Here is a 22355-nt window from a genome sequence, read left to right on the forward strand (position 1 = left end):
ATCATGTTTTGCATCGCTCTAACCATTCAATTATTATAATATAAAAAATATATTTATATTATATATATAATAACTTTTCTACTAAAATAGCCAATATTGTATATAGATTATCCTTGCCAAGTTTCAAATGTTGTTGTGCACCGTCAGTAATATAAATACATTTTTTATATTATAATCAGATGTAATTGAATGAAATTGAATTGAAAAAATAAAAAATATAAATATGCCAAGCTTGAGGTTCAAGTTTGAAACTTTCGAACACATTTGTTTAAAAGAAAAACATTTTTAAATTTCCAAAATTACAATAAAAATCTAATTAAATTATGTATTTATTTCTTTGCTTTATTTATTTTATTGTAACATTTAAATACTTGATAATTGGATTCGAAGTGGCGTATACCAGCCGGCCAGTCAAAACTTCAAAGTCCTTTAACTCGCTTACCAGGCTTTATACTTTAATAATATTTTGTATCTGGATCGAGGACATATACAGGTATAACATAATCAAATATTACGAAAATCTGAGACATCGAGTTTTTTTCGTGCCCGCTTCACGTGGAATGCCCCAACTTGGGTTAGATTGTGGATGCAGACACTAACTAATAAAAATACTGACTTCAAAACCGCTACAATATAAAAACATATTGATCTTTATATACAGTTAAATAAGAACTTATTGAAACACAAGCAGTGTAGGTACTCTTGAAAATTCGTGTTTGTCTATATTATGCGCGTTAGCTTTTGTTCGCAGTTTCGCATGAGCGTTTCGAGATAAGAATCTAGCTATATATTTCCTCGGGATAAAAAGAAGCCTATGTATTACTCAGGGTGTCAAACTATTTCCATACCATATTTCAAGCTCATTAGTGTTAACATTTGTAGAAAGGCATCTTGTCAAAGGCCTCTAAGCACCTTTCTGAACAAAAAAATGTGAAAAATGTCCGCCCAAACCGAAAATGTCACGTACTCCTAAAACTTCTTTGTATTATTAAGCAACAGATTTTGCAAGCATTTTCGTATATTCCCATTTTTATTTCAGAGCGTTGGCCATAGCGTTACCCCTGACGTGCGGTCGTTTGGCGGTATTTGCAGGCATCCAGATCCTCAACGTCTTACTGACGATTAACTGCGACGTTGGCTTCTACGTTTTCGCAACTATTTACGCCTGTGAGTGTTATATTTAACATAACAAACAAAAATCACGCCTAGCCTTTCTCCTCGAAGACGCAGAGGTGCAACCAGGACATACTTGTCACCATGTATGTTCCGCCCTATGATATGATGGGGGCGAACCTATCACCATATCGGGCACAAATTTCAGTCTCTGACCTCGGAACGATGTCGCAGTGCGTCTAATTTGCACAGATAATTATTGATACTTCACTGTCGTACTTAGAAAGTGCATTATTATTTTTTTTAATAATGAATGACTAGACGAGCAAGCAGGTAACCTGACCATAAACATTGGCAATACCACACAGAATTCTGAATTACACAACACTCCACGCACCCCACTAGACTTGTAACCCTTGAGATAACAGGTCTCATAATGGCCAGTAATTATGTTGATTACACTATCTTCCAAACGGGAATACAATAGAGTAAATACAATGTACAATACTGCTTAGCAATCGGCGAAAACAAACATAAGGTGGACCAGTATCCTACCCAGACCTAGTGGCCATAAACTGGGATTCGAATATTTATTTTAAGTGTGCATATGTAAGCATAGTTAAATCTTTATTAATACTATGTTATTTTTCCAGCATCTGCGATAGTTGCATCGTTCCTGCCAGACGACAGAAAATTAGTACCTACAGTGGCGCCATCTGAAGATAAAGAATTAACACAGAAAGAAGAAATGCCACAAAGATCTATGACTGAACTTTGAAAAGAACATAATTTAATACTCATGTGTGTTTTGATGTGATGTTTTAAGCTGGGGTCACACTAATCTCTACGTCACGTTTACGAGTACTCATATTTTATTAAATAATTTTTTAATAGATTTTTTATGGAAAAATGTTGGAAGATTAATATTTGGTCAAATGTTGTGTCCATGTTCCATGTATTGCTATACCACCTACGGTAAACTGTAAACTCTTCAAGCTCATTAATCTTTATAATTATAAACTGTGCATTTTCATTATTTTTATTTAATCCTGCATAAATAAAAGGTTTTAATGCTTCAAAATTAAGAGATTATGTTCCCAAAACAATAATATTTATAAAAATATATTTAATAAATTGTAAATACTTACCTATTTATGCATTCTTTCATTTATAATTATTAATGCTGTTGCGACCTAATTACTCTATACAACCGACTACTTGGTTATATTAAAAGTGTATTACAAACATTCGGCGTGACATAGAATAAAATTATAAATGTTACTGACTTTAAAGGAAAAGAATCGGTATGAGAAACATTAAAATGATTACATTTCACTCACTGTATGAAACGCAGCAGTAAATTGCAACGCCCTATTAAACAGACATTTAATGATAAGATGACTAAGCCGGATATATAATATATTAAAATAATAATAGTATCAGCCCCGTATTATACTGTCTCACTGCTAGCCTCCTTTATTACTGAGGGATCCGGCCTTAGTTCACCACAATGGCCTAGTACGTTCGTCAAACTTCAAATACTCTTAAAATTCTTATCGAGAACTTCTCAGGTATGCAGGTTTCCTCACGATATTTTCCTTCACCATTAAGCAAGCGATAATTCGCAAAGAATATAACTATTTAGAAAAGTGGGAGGTGCGTACTGCGTGTGTTTGCCAGCCCGAGCTGGTTACTTTGGTTTGTACCTTGTCTTTTGTATAAATTTTATCCCTAATTTAAAATGTCCATAGTTATATAAGTAATTTTAATAGTTGTTTAGAAATAATAATTATTCCTATTCTTTGTGTTGACGTATCATAAGTGCAACTTTGTTCGCCTACGTGATAAATAAAGTATTTTATTTCATTTATTTTATTTTATTTTGCGCCCATGGGTTTTGGACCTTCAGACATTTGTCTCTGCAGTCAGTTTCACTCCCAAATAGGCTATCGCCACGTTAAGCCGAATAAATTATGCAAACTGACACGATAACATCGTGGTTCTACCACAAAATTCACATTATTTTTCTCTCCAATAGTGAAAGTGTTCCTCCAAACAGGAAGGAACTACTCCGCGTAATGTAATTGCACCTAGTAATATTTCGAAAGTTATGTACCTTCGCAAATATTATTTCCTTAACTCATTATCAATCATTATCAACACGCGATTATTAAAATTTACGGATAAATTATAAAATCATATGTTTCCAACAAAAACGCGCGGACCGGCGAGTGTGGTAGACCGTGAGGAGTTAAAAAAAATAGAGAAGATGACAGTGGAACTTGCTAAAGATGAAGCTGTGCCATTAGAAGAAGCTATTGATAAAGCTGGTACGTATATAATTGTATAGAAATAACTATTCATCCTACACCAATAAATAAAATCATACTGGTGGTATATTTTACTGGTGGTGGGTCTCTAATATGTGAGAGTCCACCTGGGTCGGTACCACCGCAATGTCTATTTCTCCCGCCAACCAATAGTGTGTAGTCACTGTTGCGTTCCGGTTTGAAAGACATTAACATAACATTAACCTCTGCAAGTTTGTCTTTCGTTAAGTAGAATGAACATAGGAAAAGTATCATCTCCCATTTTCAATATTTTACCTATCGCAACTGATTTGTAACTGCTATTCTCTGATAATTTCAACCCTTTAAGTGTTCAATCACATGATAAACAGACAGTGTAATCCTAAAACAGAGTTCTTTATGTAACGATTAGCCACAAAACCCTGTCCGATACCACAAAAATATCAGATCCATTTGTTTATTTGTGACCCCAAGCTAAACACAAGCAATATTCTATATACTTTGAAAAAGAATATCTAATAATGCTGAGCATTTAAGCCCGAGAACAAAACAAAAAAAAAAATATTCAAATGAATTCCACAGGATTTGGCTTCTACAGCTACTTACTGATCTGTCTCACCGGCCTTGGGATTATATCATTCGTCTGCATCAGCTATGGAAGCACCATCCTCATTCCCGCGAGCGCCTGTGAGCTGAAGACCACCACTGGTCAGCAAGGGGCGCTCGCTGCAGCGCCGGTAGTAGGTAAGTTGACAAAATTGAAAATACGCATCTATATTCTAATAACAAACACATCTGTTTGTATATTGCGCAAACACGAAGCACATGAGGGAATCGGGTGAGATCATGCGATAGCTTATTTCTTGGATTTTTTGTCGCTATAGAAAGTCTCATTAAAACAGATCCAGCGTCTAGTATACATTTTTTTTTTACCGCAACTGTTTAATAAAGAAATTATGAATAGAGAACCATATTTTACTATATCATATACTCAGATATCATACTCCCTTCTGTTATCCAGTAGCAATTTGATGCAATCCGCCATTTTACCAATATTAGCTTTAAATGGCGTAGACAATTTTTCGTTTTCAGTTACTTTAATATTTTTAAAATTAAAGTAATTGAAAAACGAAAACGATTTTTTGATAATTGCATACCCAGTATTTTACGCATTGTTACAGAAAATATACAATCCATTTCGTAAATTCAAAAGTTGATAGGTTTTTTTATGTCGACTACAGACGCGCACAAACCACCTCCACCCAGTAATCAACAGTTTACTGATATAGTATAGGTAGGTATTTATAATTCTAATTTTATAAGTTCACTTAGCTCAACAAAATTAATAATTTTTTTGTAGCCCTAGATATCACTATAGATTTCTGTTATTAAGCCCCCGGCTTTTGAAGATACTCATAAAAGTACTTAATTTACTCTGGTTTTCACGATTTTGACATGTTTTATATATTAAATTATTAACATTTTAAGCAGGGACTGCGGAACACGATTTTCTGTTGTGTTAGTTAAGTACTTATGTAGTTAAAATTCGCTTTCAGTGCATTAATTTCGCGCATAGACACATCCTGTGACACGAAAATCTTTTATTGTTGGTTAAACTAATGTAATGAATAGGTCATTGCTACACGACAGAAAATCATACTTCAGCCAATTCATATCAAGTATGTTATAGCTATTTTTTTTATAAGAATTTCGTAAACGACCAGATTATACTTATAATAAATCCAATAACTACTACGCTAAATATTTTTTATATTTCTAGGGAAAAAATTGAAACTATTATGATTTATTTCACTGTTAATACAATCATTCTATGTTCTGGATATCATCTACGCTTATCTACTTATCGCTGCCGAAGACTGGGGTGTCGTTTATTGGCGCCATAATTAGAGTCAATTATACGTAACTAGGGATGATTTAAACATTTTTATTATTTAAGTAGTTTTAACTTTTTATGTTTTTATTGATGTTTAAACAATATTATCGTCTGATAAGTATAATATTTCACTGTGTATTTATACTGCTTACTAAACAGAAAAATCTTATAAATTTTTTAAACACAATAGACAAACATCTTAAAATATTATTTCAAATTCAATCCGCGCGAATTTTTGAAAATTCTTTATCAAAAAAAAACCTTTGTGGTCAATAGTTTTCATTGTTGCAGATTTATTCAGTGACTTTTTTTATTTACTTCTGGGCACAGGGATGTACGTGCAACACCCTTTCGGCACCCATGAATATAATGGTTCCGGCTTAATTTTACGCTTAGCCAAAGTACTGACTCCAACCAACCGGTAAAATAACTTCAACCTTCTCTAGAAAATATCTAATATCAAGAGGTTCATGAAACCTTCTCCTATTACAGGCTCAATCATCGGCACGCTAGTATGGGGTACTTAGCAGACACGCGCGGTCGCAAGAAAATGCTCATGTACTCCTTATTGGGCGCCGCTAAGATCAACGCCTCCGCTAGCATCTCTGTCAACTGGATCATGCTGATGTTGTTACAGTTCGTGGCGGCCATTTTGTTAGTACAGCGTTAATATTTTTTATGCCTGAAAAGTCCCTCGCGTGGAGAATCCGTCTGGCTATGTGTGACTATATCTACTCGCAATCGCAGTTAATTCGAAACACTCTTTAGTCAGTGTAACTTGACGAGGCATCATGACACTAACTTATTTTATGTTAAATGGGCGTAGTATAGACAAACAATGCTTTGTTATTAAATGTTATACATACTGGTGCTCACCATCAAGCGACAAGTTTACTCTTATCATTCAATTGCTTAAAATTAAAAGCTATCAAACAAACAAATGGGCTTACTAAAATTGTTTAACCAGTCACCGATAGTGCCGGAAAATGCTGGGTGCACTGTAAATTATGGAAAGAAATTATTTCGCAAGGGCAGATACTTCTGTCTGCCCTGCAATAAAATAGGGGTATAATCGACGAACTTAGGCCACAGATCCCAACATCCGTCAATGGGTATATATTTATACACATTGACGGATCTGTTTATACCCTATTCCCTGATCTTTCTTATCTGAGTAATTAGATCGAAATAGAATTAAATTTTATCAATACCTGCCTGGATAAAGTTTATCTTCATTACAGCAATAAATAATTATAACACTGTCAATCTATTTTTGATCAATATTATAAAGATTTATGTACTTACCCACCTAAAGATAAAGTTATATAGCTATTCAAAATATCGGGGATTTATCTACCTATGACTTCAAGCTTTGAATATTTTTAGATAAGTAATCATATCTTGAGATAAGTAATCCCACCTCTCCATCACGTCGTATTCATAAAAATAAAACAAATATTGGGACCCTTAGTTTATGGTATCATCCACTTCTAGTACATTAAATGATGTCCCATTGTCAATAGATTTAAGTATCGTTAGTAAGTTTATTTATAAAACAATACCAGGGCCCTTATTCTGTATGATAGTGTAAACGCGTAACGCGGCCTTGTCATGTTATCTTCGAGAAATGTGCGTGGAATGGTATTCTGTAAGCCAAATTTCTATAGTCCTAAACATGATGCGTTGTGTTACGTGCTTGTTACGCACTGTTAAAATAACCTGCGGGATAGAGAATAAGGCCCCAGAGAGTGATAGACTGTTGGAAACGGTTGTATACTGTTTCCAAAAGTAATAAACCATCGACATTATGTCGCTCTGTGAACTCTAAAATCATGCCGGCCTATCTCTGGATGTACACCGACTAAACATAAACTGAGAGTTACCGTGGTAAGAGACTATGGTGAGATTTTCATTTACATCATATTTTAGTTGTCTTCAATTGTCAAAGAATAAACAAAAACATTATGGCATCAAAAGAACTAAAAATGCACCTAAAACACACGTACTAGAACTCAAATATTATCTAGTATCAGTTACAACTAAGATAAACGATAACTCTGTTTATTGATAAAAAAATATTTCCCACGTGAGATATGAAATCTTAATAAAGACCTTCAAATATATAACTGAATTCAGAACTATCTGTGGATAACATAAAGTACATAATCACTAATCAAAGCCCAAAGACGAATACAATCTGTCTAAAAGCTATTGAATAATTCAGTCCTGCACTTCAACATTATCCAGGGAGGGATTTTAACTTCCAATACAAACAACAAAATTTTTAGTTTTGAAGATTTATTAACTATCAACCTGCATATCCAAGCCAATTCTTGTGCGCTCGGTCTTCGCACTTAATGGAGGCCAGTACAGGGAGGAAGTTTATCGCGACCCTAGGCACTCATTTCACATTGAGGTCTATGAGGGTTCGTGAACATTTCCTGGCCTTATCCTCTCCTTCTAAGAGGCTTTCTTCTACTTCACCCTTCCTTTTCCAAATATCCCCTCCCAACTTTCCTCCATGTCCCTGCAGTCGCTAAGGATTCCAGTATCCCATTCGCAGGTTACCCCCGGTTAACTGCTGGGTCCAATACAAAAAAACCTGCACTAGGCTAGCGTGGCGGATTAGGGCCATTAAAGGCCAGATAAAGGCCATTGGCCCAGCGTCGAGGCAGTGTAAAATATAGATTTACTTGTATTATTATTTAAGAATATAGTAGTTATGTAGATTCTATATTTGTAATTCCTTTTCTAGTTACTAAATGCTGTTTTCTAATTTATAGTACCTGTATGTGCTTGCACGATACGACACCATTCTGAGATCCCGGGTTAAAAAAAATCTCAGGTCAGGCAATGTGGATATTGGGTTTATCTGGACAGTATCAGCCTGAGTCTGGAATTTTTGTCTCATATAAGAAACTAGCTATGAGTTTAGTCAAGTATAATATTTCGCCTTATATCTACCCATGACGTAGGGACACACACTTGCGCAGCTATATATGTGCACGTGCGCAGTTGTGCGGGAACGCTGTGTCACACCATGCCTCCCATATAAAAGCGACATGCGCTTTCAGCCTTCTACACATGATCTAAGTTATAATATTTTTAAAACTTACGCGAGACATATTAAATTAGTCAAAAAACAACACGGTTTTACTCTCGTATACAATAAACGTTTTTTTTTTTTTTTTGACTAATGATCTAAGTTTCTAACCACGCTCTTTGTTTTCAGTGCCTCCGGTATATATACGATGTTCATGGCTCTATTATGTGAGAGCGTCCCGATGGTAAGGCGTAACATGGTAGTCCTGTTAGTTACCAGTATCTTTCTGCTTTCACAGGGTGTAATGGCAGGTAAGAAGAAATTAATAAAAATCAAGTGTTTGAAAACTTAGTTTTTGGTCCGAATGGTTTTAATAAATTTAACTATCTGAATTAGTTTTGGCCATACCCATCATCCCTCTGAGCTTCTCTAACTACCTCCCGACATTGGGCATCTACTGGAATTCTTGGCGGACGCTCGTCATCGTGTACTCTCTGCCGAGCATTGTCGCAGCAATCTGCTTATACTTCATGCAAGAAAGCCCCAAATTTGTCTACACTAAGGGAGACAGGGAACAGGCTTTGCAACATATAATCGCAATTCACAGAGTGAATAACATGAGATCTCGTGCAGAATATCCGGTAAGACAATATGTACCTTTGTTTTTAAAAAACGATATGTTTTGATAACTATTGATTGATATTGTGTACAGAAATATGATCCAAATAATATTATCAGAGGATTGAAATATGGTCTTTAAGCAATGAGTGCACCTAAGGCCGCTTGTTGCTTGCTTTTGCTGGTGGTAGGATATATTTTATATCCACTCGGATAGCGACCACCGTACACAAGGTGTTTAAACCCACTATAGTGGCCCACGTAAGTGTGTCGTGTTCCGAGATCAGTTTGTGCATATCTGGTTCCAACAGGCCGGCATAATTGTGTCAAGTGTCGAAGGGTAATCTTCTCTCATCAGTCGACATTCTATTGATTCTTACTCCACATACCTATTAGGTACTGCTTCCACCTCTTTATAGCCGTCTAGTCGTTCTTAAGCTAGCGTTAACAATATTTCAATACAAAAACATCTTACATTATGTAATTCAAAGGTTTAATTAATTGAGAGCTATTAATGTTTATAATTTCTTTGTACTTACCTAGATACTATTTTGTATTTCAGGTAAAGAGCCTGGCAGTAAATTTAGATAAGAAAAGCGAAGAGCAATCATCGGCAAAGGATCAGATAGTACCACTGTTCCAGGCGCCACTTCTCAAATACACACTCATAATGATGTCATTGTTCATCTTTCAACAGTATGAAGTTTATTGACACAAATCAACCACTGACCTAGAGGCCTACTCGGTCCTTTCGTATAACTTATCCAGATTTCGTTAAATGGATTTTAATCACCAGGCCATCGTTCCTAAAAACAAAGCTTTACTTTCATGCAGCATAATATTATCTAAATGCGTTTTCGCTATAGGCCAACATTAATCTGCCTAAAAACAAAAAAAAAACGTTTACGGCTGGCGAGACGACTTACCAAGTATGTTGAATTAACTGATCTTAGGGTATATTAACGTTACGCTATCCAGAATGATGAAAATCAAACTGTTAAGCTCAGTAGATAGGGTCGATTTTTGAAACGGGCATTTTTCAAAATCTATGAATGTACCTTACGTCTTCAAAAATAATAGACATTCTCCTAAGAAAATTTCCTTCTAACTATAGCGGTTAAGGTAGCAGCCCTCGCTCCGCCCCTCGCGAAAATTCACCCCAGAAATTGTTGCACCATGGATATTGGACGTGGCGCTAGCCAAAGATCAAAATGGATTCCATCTACATAGCAATATTATTCAAACTCATCTAATGAATTTTAATGGACCCGTGGAACATTTTGCTGCTAATGAAACGTGATTTTTCAGAATTGGAGCCTTCGCAGTGTGGCTTCCGACGATACTGAATCAGTTTGTCAGTATGATTGAAACAGGGGAAGGTACCAACCTGACAGTATGCGGGGTCTTACGGCTAGGTATAGAAAATCCTGTCGAACCAGATGTAAGGGGACAAGTATTTAAATTTTTAATCTTTGGTCGTTATGATACTTTAGCCTGTTAAAAAATATATTACATATTAAAATCATGTGAAACCTGTTTAACGTTCTGATTTGTCTCTGGAAGCAATAAAGAGTTCAGTTACTATATAAAGAAATACACTAACAATGGACTTTACCAGTAAGGCATAAAGATTACGATCGCAAAAAGCTCACAAAAGCAAACAATTCTCGCAATCCATCAACTGTTTTGTAGTACTCTAGGTAAGTTACTTTGACAAACTACCTACCTGTAATAATTTATGTTGTCAGCCTGACGCAGTGCCGTGCGCCCTCAACGTAACCGCTCTTCTTATGGTGCTGTTGGTGGGAGTATTACAGTCCGTTGTCAACAGTCTTATGAGTCTGGTAATTATTTTTATATCCGTTAATTTGTTACATTATACATTACTCTATTAGCAAGGCATATATACAAGTGGTTCAACCGACGAAATTATCGCCGCCCTCGACCATGAGCGCAGCTAGTCGTTGTCTGTGACCTGGGCTAGGAATCATTTTATAAATTTATAGAAGTAGTAAGCTGCCTGAAATCCTGTGGATGCTCACATACCACCCGTCTCCCCTTTAAATACAACTATGTTACTCCAGAAGTAACGTAAATGCGTTAACGAACTTCAACATAGAAATAGATTCTGCAAGAAGTGATCGCGAAATTGTAGCAGCCTGGAAATATTGTAAGTGAAAGCTAGTTTCACAAACGCATAACTCGGTGAAACCTACACAGACCTAAAGACCCAAACCTTTACACCTAGCAAACACTTTTACTTTCTTCTTTTAACACCGGCTGCGTGATTCTTTTGATAGTGTGAGATAAATTAATATCGGCTGACTCATTGCTCATTTTTCATTCAGAATTGTGAAAAAGTTAAGAATATTATTGAAATGGCGCTGTGGTGAATTAATGATCAGTTTTAGTCCAAACAATTCGTTTAAAATATTAGCATAGCATATTGATTTTATTCCCAGGTAGTCAACAGAGTCGGCCGCCGTAACCTTGTGATGATGATCAGCTCTGTGTGCGGAGTCTGTGGTATCATAATGAACGTTGTACCCAACGCGTACGGCAGTATCGCGCTTTTCGGAATATTCTTAGTGGGCATCATTGTCATCGGGCTGTATACTGCTGTCATCGTTGCCTTGTTCCCAACTAATTTGAGGTAAACATGTGAAACATTTGCAGGTGTAGGCAACTTTTTTTTTTCAGCAAACGAGTATGTGGGTCACCATTTAAGTACATTTCCAGAAGAATCATGAATATACCGGTTATAAAGGAAAGGAATAGGGATTAAAAACACGAAGGGTTGTTACAACCTTCGTATTCGGTTACCACACGAGAAGCAACAGTCGTTCACAGCGAGTTTCTGTGAAACAATTGGTAAAATTACAAAATCTAAACCTCTATAACAAAAATACCATTTCTTAATTTTTCTACTATGAGTTTGATTATGTTTTTTATTCTATTTAAGTGAACAGATACCATTCTTTTAGACATATGTAAAGTGTAACCAATGACCACTGGTACATGACCTACTATTGGTCTTACTTGCCTACCTACTTATTTGATTACATCGTATTTTTTCCAAAAGGTTCATTTTACTTTCAGAGCGTTGGCCATAGCATTGCCAATGATGTGCGGACGCATAGTAACTTTCGCAGTCGTACAGATCTTGAACGTATTGTTTTCGACCAACTGCGACGCTGGCTTCTATGTATTCACTACTGTTTACGCTTGTGAGTATAAAAATCCAATCGTATGCTATTTCAATTTCTGTACATACATTTTTTGTTTTAAAATATTCTTGAAATTGGTAAACGCGGTGGTTCAAGCTTATAATGATTAACTACTAAGTCAAGTATTTCGTTTGCCCATTTCAATTCTTATTTTTTGGCTGAATGAATAAACGAGTACCTAAGCCGCTTACCCGATGGTAAGCATCACTACTACTCATAAAAAAGCAACATTGAGGAGATTTCAAATTTTTAACCATTGATTTGCATCAAGCTACGCGTGATAACTGATGAGTCTTACTATGTCTCCACCTATTTATATCTATAATTTATTTTTCCAGCATCTGCAATAGTTGCATCGTTCCTGCCCGATGATCGAAAATTAGCATCTCCAGTGGCGCCATCTCAAAAAAAGGAATTAATAAAGATAGAAGAAATATCACAAAATAATTTGACTAAACTGTGAAAAACAACTACTTATTTTATGCAAAGAAACTATTTCCAAAAATACTTATACGGAAATCTCAGAAGCGATTTAGTACTTAAAATAAATAATAAGTATTTATGAATAAAAAAAACAAAATGAAAAATGTTTTATTTCTTGTTAGGAAAGTAAGTACTTACGTACTCTAATTGCTACTGCTGGCTTCACCTACTTGAAAAGCCTTCCTCACTACAAAAGTTCCTATATGACTGTAGCTATACATCGCGCCATCTGTACGACACCTGCACCATCTATTTAGAAAATCAGATAAGAAACTTAAATATTTTCCACAGAAACAATTTAAATGGATAAAAAGTAGCCTGCATACTAATCCAGGACACGATCTTTGAGTACCTATGCCAAATTTCATTCAAATCGGTTCGGAAGTCTCAGCGTTTACTTCTCACAAACATCCGATCATAGCATTTATAATATTAGTAAATAAAATAATAAGTATATTAAGAATACTTAGTAAATATAAGGTAAAAAGTTGTCATTTTAACAAATACAATACATAGTCAGTTTAAGCAATTCGCTCCACAAGGTGCACAACATAATATTATAATCTAATTTTTGCCTCCACCTCGACTTCTCAATTCAAATATATTATGTTAATTTATATCATAACCATCATAGCTCTGTATTTACTATAATATTCTGATTTTTAGTACAATTATTATAAAGAAATATATAGTATTTTATGTAACATTTTTTTTGTAGCGAACTTCAAATTTCTAGACACAGCTGATTACATTTGTAGCAAGATTTATAAACGCACCGCATACTGTCACTTCAGTTATCAACGCGTGGTTGTACTTGTGATAACGATCTCGGATCTTTCAATCAGTGTGAAGTAAATTCTAAATTAAAAACATCGATCGTCAGCCGAGGCTGTGGCCTCCACCGGGCAACGTCCAAGGACTCACTCGTGTATACCTAGGTATAGTATACGGGAAGTCATCTGGTGCCCTGTCCTATACGGCACCTCATTGATTTTTCTATAAACTCATTCGGTAAATATTGGGCGTTCGGTGTTCGCTAAACGTCGTCTAAGGTCGCGTAAACAGGCGGTCGCGCGGCAGTTTTCAAGAAAATTTTCGTAAGTTATGTATTTTTCTTCAATGCCAAATGCAGTGCGAGTAGTAAAAAATCAAGGTTTTCGGGTCAAATGTGATACATAAAACACTTGAGAATTAAGCACTATAAGTGCAAATATAATTGACTTATTTTTAATTTCTTTCCAAAATACTCAGCATAATTTTTGTTATTTATTTTTAGTTTCATAGTCACATAGTTATTTGTTGCCTCAATTTGGGCTTTTTACTACCATGCGACAAAAATAAGGAAAATTAAATTACTTGGCGGTACCTCAGTAGCAAAAGAAATTTACTCAATTGACAGGAAACTGTTGTGTATTTCTTAGTAAAACCATATTTAACAGCGAAAGCCCAGGAACCCTTTTTTCAGTCCCTTATTTAGTATTTATGTTGTTCAAAAGCTTTTTTCTGAGACCTCTTCACATTGTTTTGGGGATGATTATATGGGAGTCATCTGGCAACAATAGCTGTAGGTATATTGGATCAAGAATTAAATTTATCAAGGACCAAACATATTCATCATCCTCCTCATATCACGTATCCTATAATTATCTCTTATCCCTTCACTTTTTAAAAGTTGGCAATATATAATTTCTTTGGCAATATTGGCATTTATAAAAAACTGGTCTTAGTTGAAATTATTTAAATAAATAGGAATTGTAGGAAATCAATACTTGCATTCAAAAATATAAATACTAAGTAATTGTCATAATACATTGGCTATAATGTGAGTGAAGGCGTTTTACATTTCATCTGCTTACAAATCTGTCTTAAAATAGATTTCTACATAAAAAAAATTATGTGGAATTATTTACGATCTTAATGATTTTTTTTTACATGAGGTTAGGAAATAACCAAAATATATGTTGAACTAGTCATTTCATGTGCTATTTTACACTATTTTAAACCTCAGAATAGATAAATCCTAATTAGCATCTGAAGCAGATACAAGCTAATTAGTTAGCTTCACAAAAAGCGATAGCTATACTGCTTGTTTATAATTTAACATATTTCAGATTCTTATATTAAAATGTGCATAATATCATTTTATAAAAACAAAATTATGTTAATTATAATTATAATTTTTTATTATGATAACTCTTTTTACATTAACAAAATTTTCATTTAGCATTTTCAGTGTTGGAGTGAGACGGATGAAACACATTTGTGTACTAAAATAATATTTTATGTTCATCAGTTGCTGTAGTATTGTAATGCACCTTCAGTTTAGCGGAACCTAACCATAATTTCTAAAATAGATTTAAAAAATCTATAAACAAAAAAACTCAAATTTCAAAAACACTTTTTATAATTTTTCATTTCTCATCACAATGAGTCAATACTGCATTAATGTGACACACTAAAATCACATACAAAGATAAGATAAACTATGCAAAAATTATTGTGATAATAATTCCAAGCATTCAAATAAAAGGTACAAATGAGTCAACATAACCCAAAACATGTTATGAAGCCATATAATATTCTGAGCATGTATCAAATAACTAACACAAGCTTTACTTATCCAATTAGTTGACCAAAACTGTGTATTAGTGTAACATCTACAATCACCCTATGAATGTATTGAAGTTTTAAATCTCATTTTTACCACATCCTGTATTACACAAGGTTAAATTACTACCCATATTAGTGCCACTGATTTATTTTATTTCCTTTTAAATTCAAGTCATATACAGAAATTTTAAGGCACAATTTACAATGCATCAAATTCTCTATTACAATATTTCCAGTGAAACATAACTCCCATGTGCTAATATTATTTTAAAGTGATGTCATATTTCAGATGATCTTTTGTTTGAGTGATACATAAATATTGCCACTCTACTAAGACTAATCTTGTCTGGCAGAAAAGTCTATGAATTCATTTAACAGCCAATATTAATAAGCCAGCTGTTTGATATAACATTATGTAATTAATATAAAACTAGAAGTTATGGCAAAATAAAAAAGAAAACAAAATCTAGAAAGTATTAAACATAACAGCTATTTTATATTTTTACAGATAATCCCAGCAGATCACGATGACTAGTGGATCCTGGGAGGAGTTCTTCGCTATCCATCTCCCGCCACCTGATTTTGAGGACAACAGGTCCCTCCTCAAGGAGTTCTGCGAGCGACACGAACATTATGGCAACAAGATTGTACTGGTAACTGTAAGTAATATTTTGTATAATAAAGCTTACAGTCGCCGTCCTGTAAAGGAATTATCCCAGAATAAAATGTGGTGTGTGCTTTTCCTGTATAATAATTATCTTGGTATTCTAGGATTTGTTATGACTGTAACAAATTTTATCAAAATCCTTAATTTTATGGGCTTATGTCTACGAAATATGCAAAAAAATAATAATATTAATTTTATTTCTAAATTATAATCAAACATGTTATCACGTAATTACTTTCGACTAAGTTACTATAAATTACTGGTTAAAATTGTTGATTACAAGTTGAACATGATGAAGTTGATTAAACTGATTTTACTGGTGAACAATACGGGCCGGCGCATGTATGGTGGAGCGTAATGTATTTACTGTCTAACTATTATCAGCATTGTCTTCACTAAAACAATTGTAAAAATCCATTAAGACAATAACTAATTGCAGGACATTGTTGATTGATTTTCAATATTATAGGCCCCAAGATAACGCAGAATCTTGATTTTATGACTTCAAGTAAATTGAGAGGCAAACAACTAATTATCCCTAACTATTAAATCGGTATTACACTTATATACGAATAACCCATAGACTATAGAACATATTACATGTAACTTATAACATTTCTTCCAGTCCGGAGGCACAACGGTCCCACTCGAGCACAACACAGTTCGGTTTGTAGACAACTTCAGTGCAGGCACTCGGGGCTCTGCGTCCACAGAGTACTTTCTGGAGCATGGCTATGCGGTGATCTTCATGCACCGGCAGAAGTCTCTGGAACCCTTCACGAGACACTTCACTGGCCAGAAACTGCTGGACATGCTCGATATACAAGAACGGGGGCCCAATACTACCATCACGGGTAAGAGTGTAATGTTTTGGGTCAGGGTTTTAAATAAAAGCACCTGTGTGCGATTTTCTATGATGAAATGTAAACTTCTACATGCCAAATTCAGTGGTTACTGCATTTACTACAAAAAATGTTATAATATCAATTACCAGCCCTATGATATACAAAATCACAAAATTCGCATTCATCTTGCGGTGATTGTTTGCACGACAATATGGTTTGCGGAAGTCAACTTATATATATATAATTAATTAGCTTTTTCTCGCGGCTTTGCCCGCGTGAAAGACTTTTCCGGGATAAAGTCCTACTATTCATTTTCTCGGGATAGAAAGTAGCCTATAATTTATAACATACAAATCCGTTTAGTAGATTTTGAGAAACTCGATAACATACAGACAGACAAGGGGACTTTGTTTTATGAAGGTCAGTAGGGGAAAGTGCGCCATAAAATTTTCATAGCTGGATTCAATGCAAAATATTTTTTTTTGTGCTGACTTAAGAATGTAATTTTATTAATTTAAGAATATTTGGTATTTTGTGATAACGACCTATAGTCATTCAAGGCAATCAGACAATAAATTACTATTATTTTGCTCAAAATAAAAAAAAATGGTAGTAGGCGCACTTGCCTCCGGAAATGGGGTAAGTGCGCCTGTGTAAAAAAAAAAACACCAATATGAAACATTATAAAGAAAACACTCACTTTAGTCCATAGAGAAATAAGTTTTACCCGCATTGCTCTTAGATAAATTTAATCACTCAATATTATAACAAACTATGGCTGTTAAATCAAATTCGGGGCAAGTGCGCCATATATTTGTACATCAGGGCTTCAAAACATTTTACACATTTTTTGCTATATTTAAAAAATAATAAAAAAGGTAGCCTTAATATGGAATCCATTTTATTTCTAAAAACTAAAAAAATAAACATATAAAAATGTAGGAATTAAAAATTTTAATGCGTTATAACTCAATTACTTAGAATATGGCCTTATGACATTTGATATGTTTTAGCTGCATTAGAATCAGATAACGTGCCTGATCGAACAGTTGCAACCTCTTCACGTAAAGTTACTCTAGACCAAAATATTTCAGTTTTTCTTTGGTAAAACGAACGATCTAAAACAAACAAATATACGACGAATTAACTAATACGCCCTTTTATTTAAGTCGGCTTAAAACAAAATACCTTGAGTACTAAAATTATGCTAAGTATAACATTTTAATAATAATAATTCATATTAGTAAAACATATTCTCAAAAAAGGTTGGTGATATATAGTTCAGGGCAAGTGCGCCATACTACTAGTAACTGTGGCGCACTTGCCCTACTCGACAATTTTGAGGTACATTTTTTCGCATTGCTAAAAAATCCTTTATTTTAGTATATATAAATAAAATTCAGGTAGGAAGTTAAAATAAAAGGTTTAAACTATCTACTCACTTTACTGGCTTACAGAAATATGTTACATATCTTGAAATATTTGATGTTATCTTTCACGTGGTCATCTCTGTTTACAGGTCTAAATGACACTTAAAATAAAATGGCGAATAAATCGTATTAAAATGAACAGAGCCATTTGTGTTTTTTAGTGGAACCGTATTTCAGTTAATAGCATTGATATAAGATTTCGGTAATTGTATAACATCAATAGTTTTCGATTTTTTTAGGGCAGGTGCACTTACCCCGTCGGCGCACTTGCCCCACCTGACCTTATATGTACAGATTATTTATTATATTTTGTACCTACATTCATAGCAAATAAAATATTATGATTATGATTATCTTCACTAATCATTTTGAAAACAATATTTGTATTTCTAAACTATTTGTGTTCAAAACTATACATATGTAAATAAATGCAAAACAACTTCCACAAGTATTCTTAGTAATCTAAAGCCCGCTTTACATGAACAGTGAAACCAGACAGCGTGGATGTGCTGGCGCCGATCTTGCTGCGGTACAAGGCTGCGCACGCGGCGGGCGCCATCTTGCACGTGTCGTTCACGACGGTGTCGGAGTACTTCTGGCTGCTGCGCGCGGCGTGCGAGTGTCTCGCGAACCTCGGCCCTCGCGCGGTGCTGTACCTCGCCGCTGCCGTCTCCGACTTCTACGTGCCTAAGGATTGCGTTGTGAGTATTGAAAATAGAAGAAGTAAGCACTTCTTAAATTTATTTGAGGTTGGAAATGAAAAAATCTTGTATTGATAACCTCCTTCTTTTTTACAATCGGTTAATAAAGTGACGGGTAAACAAAATCCTCAATTTCTTTTTCTTGGACTATTTATTTCAGTAATTTCAATTTAAAAACCAAACTACTGAACCGATTTTAAAAACATCTCTATGGGACAAATCTGGAAGGATATCTTTTCAAATAAAAAATAATCCAAATCAGTTAATAAATGACTGAGTTCTAAGGTAACAAACATTAAAAAAAAAACACAGAATTGAGAATCTCTTTTTTTGGAGTCGGTTAATATTAAAAAAATATGACCCAAATACACTGTCTTGTTGCGTTTTAACTGTTCTTAAGTAGTAATCATTGTAAACTTTGTTTTACAGCCGACCCACAAAATACAGTCGGAAAGCGGGCCGCCCATCATCCAACTCCACCTGGTGCCGAAGATGCTGGCACCGCTGGTCAATCCCTCTGGGTGCCGATTTGGCGTACGTGGTCTCCTTCAAGTTGGAGACGGATGAGAACCTCCTGGTACCCAAGGCCAGAGCAGCCCTGGAGAAATATAAGCATAAGGTGCGTAACTGTAATGCCAAGTTAATTTTATAGCCCTGATTTAAGTTCATCGGCAACTGTAATTTTATATTGGTTTTCTGTTAAAGCCGTTACTATTCTCACAGAAACTCTGGTCACACCTTTCTAGCCGGCTTAATGTCAATACTAATGATAGATTAAATAGCTTGCATGTTCCTCTACTTAAACAAAACAGGCATGTTAATTAAAATAAGTTTCTTGCTCATAACTCGTATGATGTTAGAAATTCATATTTTTCTTGAAGATGTTTTTGGTTTATAGATGGTGGTAGGGAATATGCTGCAGACGCGACATCACCGCGTCATTATGGTCACGCCCGACGCCACGCAAGAGATTATACTCACAAGGGAGGAGGTCCATGCAGGTATGGATATGATTTTATTATGTAGTTGTAGAATTTTATTTTCATTTAATCATGTATTAGTTTATTTTCAAATAAATGTTTGCCATAAATGAGATTTTAAGCTGGTATATATATTTTTTCATATTGGCAAGGGCAACAGTAAACGGTGTACTACATTATAACATTTCATAGTATACTTTAAATTATGGTTCGATTAAGTAAGTTTTCGTATGAAAAAAATTAAGAGCGCCCGCTCAGTATTTGGTGGTAAAATTCAGCAGCATGAACATTGTGCGCATGTTAACTTTAAATAGTAAACCATGGTAATATATACAAAAAGTATGGAATTCATCCAATTCGGCAGTATGAATTCCTTTTTTCATATTGTCGACTACAGTATTGTTGACTTTAGGGAAATACTTAAACTTACTTGCTGTGAATATTTGGTGCAATTGTTGATTGTGGTGGTCGGTGCCGCGGCGCAGGCGTGGACATCGAGTCGTCGATCGTGCTGGAGATCGTGCGCGCGCACGCAGAGCACCTGCGCGGGTGCGGGTGCGGGCAGTGGCGGCGGGCGGCGCTGACTGGGCCCCGCGCGAGCCGCGCTGACTCTCGCGCGCCCGCCGCCGGCTCTACCTCACGCCGGACTAGGCGGATTCGCCCATCGCCCCTTCTCACCTTCCGACACCTTTCGCCCCTTTCCGCCCCATCCGCCCCTTTTCGCCCTTTCCTTACAAACGTCATCCTCATGAAATCTACCATCATTAACCCTTTCGCCCCTTTCCGCCCCCATCCGCCCCCATCCGCCACCTTCGCCCACTTTTATACTTCGTGTAGTTATCTCTAAAATAGAACATGGACCTATTGTCGTACGACATAATAAGTACTTATTTACATATCGGGTGACTGATCGTTGACTTGAACAATGTCTCACTAAAATGATGTTTCGGAAAGTAGTTATGGACATTATTTATTTTAGTTTAACTTGATCTCCACTATATTTGTGTGAAAATTTAACTTATTATAAAGGCTAGTGCACATTGATACAGCCACAGCGCTCATAATAAAAGCGCAAATGCGTTTTAATATCATGTCGGTGTGCATTAGACTTCATTTGAAAATGATGATTACTTTCAATTAAACGCGCCCTAAGTTTTCGAACGCGCTCTGGTACTTTTAACGCGCGTTTGAAGCATGGTTAGCGCGTTGCAAATGTGGACAATTGGAAAAATTATTTGTTTCTATTAAAATGTATATTTGATGTTATCAAAATATTGCGTGAGACTAATTTATACATGTCATCCGTACTGCACGCGTCGGGTATAGAATATTTTTCTATTAATTATATAACTTCCAAAATGAAAGAGAAACTGGAATACCTTAAAAGATGCCAAAGATATAACAGTTTAAAGATTTCCGTGTTAGACAGAGACAAGACGTTTTAGTGACGTCTAATCTGACATAGAATTAAACTAAACGTTGCGAGACAGAGATAGAATGTTTAATATCTTGATGATTATCATATTTTGTATTCGTGTTTTGCGACTAGCATTGAGCTAAGTAAATCAACCTCAAGAAACATCCCAATATATAATGCCAAAAACTAGATAAAAAACAGAAGATTCTAGTTGAAAAGCTAATTGGCTTAAGCGAGATTTTTTTTACAAAAAAATTTACTAGTTTAAAAACACATAAAAAGGGGCTGATTTTAAATATGTATGAAACTTTTATTCAAACCTGAGTAAACAATCATTTTATTTATATTGAGCCTTGTGTACAATACTTTTAAGAGCCTTTTACAAGTGATATACGAAGTTTAACGAATATATCCGAAGCGCGTAGTCGGTGGCACTAGTTCGTAATCTCTGTGTGCCCCTGTAGATCTTCTACGTGTAGATTTTATATCTATCATATTTTAATGTCATTGTTCGTAGACAGATTGGGGTATCGTCATCCATAAGGGATATTCAAGCTTCTATAAACTATTTATTTTTATCGGATAACGTCACATATCATCGAGGACAAAATAAAAATATTGAACCGCCCAAACTTGACCAGGAATATTCATACTAACAAAAAAAATACCCTAAAGTGAATAAACATCTCCCTGTCTCTTTTACACGAGTGCAGCGTAATTGGAGTGACGTCACAGGAGCTTTTTAGCAAATTTGCAAAATAATACAAAAATGTTGATTTTTATAATTCTTTCTTCATTAGATTTTGCGGTGACTCAGTTATTGATAACAAAATTTCTATAATTTTTTATGCTTGCCAGTTATATTGGTCAGACCTTGCAAGCCTTTATTAGTAGCATAATTAACCCAAAAAATGGCTGACCCTACAATCTGTCTCCGACAAACTTTAGAGTTTTATTAAAATACTGTAAATATAATCAAAATGTTCAAATAGTACTAATTTATTACACACACTTCCAT

General features: G+C 35.0%; 3 protein-coding genes and 1 long non-coding RNA gene across 4 annotated transcripts; all 4 read left to right on the top strand.

The window, feature by feature from the left end:
* Positions 1–1032: 1032 nt before the first annotated feature.
* On the top strand, positions 1033–2266 carry LOC119191681. Its single transcript, XR_005113504.1, has 2 exons — positions 1033–1167; positions 1767–2266. It is a non-coding gene; the product is annotated as an uncharacterized LOC119191681 (long non-coding RNA).
* A 993-nt stretch (positions 2267–3259) lies between these two features.
* LOC119191682 lies at positions 3260–5831 on the top strand (the record flags this gene model as incomplete). Its single annotated transcript, XM_037445566.1, has 3 exons — positions 3260–3443; positions 4005–4166; positions 5809–5831. Coding segments are annotated over exons 1-3 (315 nt in total), but the record flags the coding sequence as incomplete, so codon positions are not given.
* On the top strand, positions 5831–12735 carry LOC119191679 (solute carrier family 22 member 6-like). The gene is made up of 9 exons (XM_037445564.1): positions 5831–5970; positions 8549–8670; positions 8756–9000; positions 9540–9673; positions 10286–10418; positions 10726–10821; positions 11440–11630; positions 12077–12204; positions 12543–12735. The coding sequence occupies exons 1-9, from the start codon at positions 5831–5833 to the stop codon at positions 12665–12667; spliced, it is 1314 nt and encodes a 437-aa protein (XP_037301461.1). The 3' UTR covers positions 12668–12735.
* A 730-nt stretch (positions 12736–13465) lies between these two features.
* LOC115451570 (phosphopantothenate--cysteine ligase) lies at positions 13466–21480 on the top strand. The gene is given in 9 exon segments (XM_037445565.1): positions 13466–13625; positions 15806–15956; positions 16590–16818; positions 18726–18940; positions 19370–19453; positions 19455–19559; positions 19839–19941; positions 20406–20561; positions 21470–21480. Coding segments are annotated over 8 exon segments (1035 nt in total). The 5' UTR covers positions 13466–13625; positions 15806–15824.
* Positions 21481–22355: the final 875 nt, after the last annotated feature.

The sequence above is a fragment of the Manduca sexta genome, unplaced genomic scaffold, assembly GCF_014839805.1.
Source record: "Manduca sexta isolate Smith_Timp_Sample1 unplaced genomic scaffold, JHU_Msex_v1.0 HiC_scaffold_1799, whole genome shotgun sequence".
Lineage (NCBI taxonomy): Eukaryota > Metazoa > Arthropoda > Insecta > Lepidoptera > Sphingidae > Manduca > Manduca sexta.

Bases quoted from the DNA above. Each gene is read 5' to 3' on its own strand.
- LOC119191679 (XM_037445564.1), top strand. From the start codon at position 5,831: ATGGGGTACTTAGCAGACACGCGCGGTCGCAAGAAAATGCTCATGTAC. The intron at 5,971-8,548 runs GTTAGTACAGCG...CTTTGTTTTCAG, and splicing joins CAGTTCGTGGCGGCCATTTT to TGCCTCCGGTATATATACGA. The intron at 10,822-11,439 runs GTAATTATTTTT...TTTTATTCCCAG, and splicing joins TCAACAGTCTTATGAGTCTG to GTAGTCAACAGAGTCGGCCG.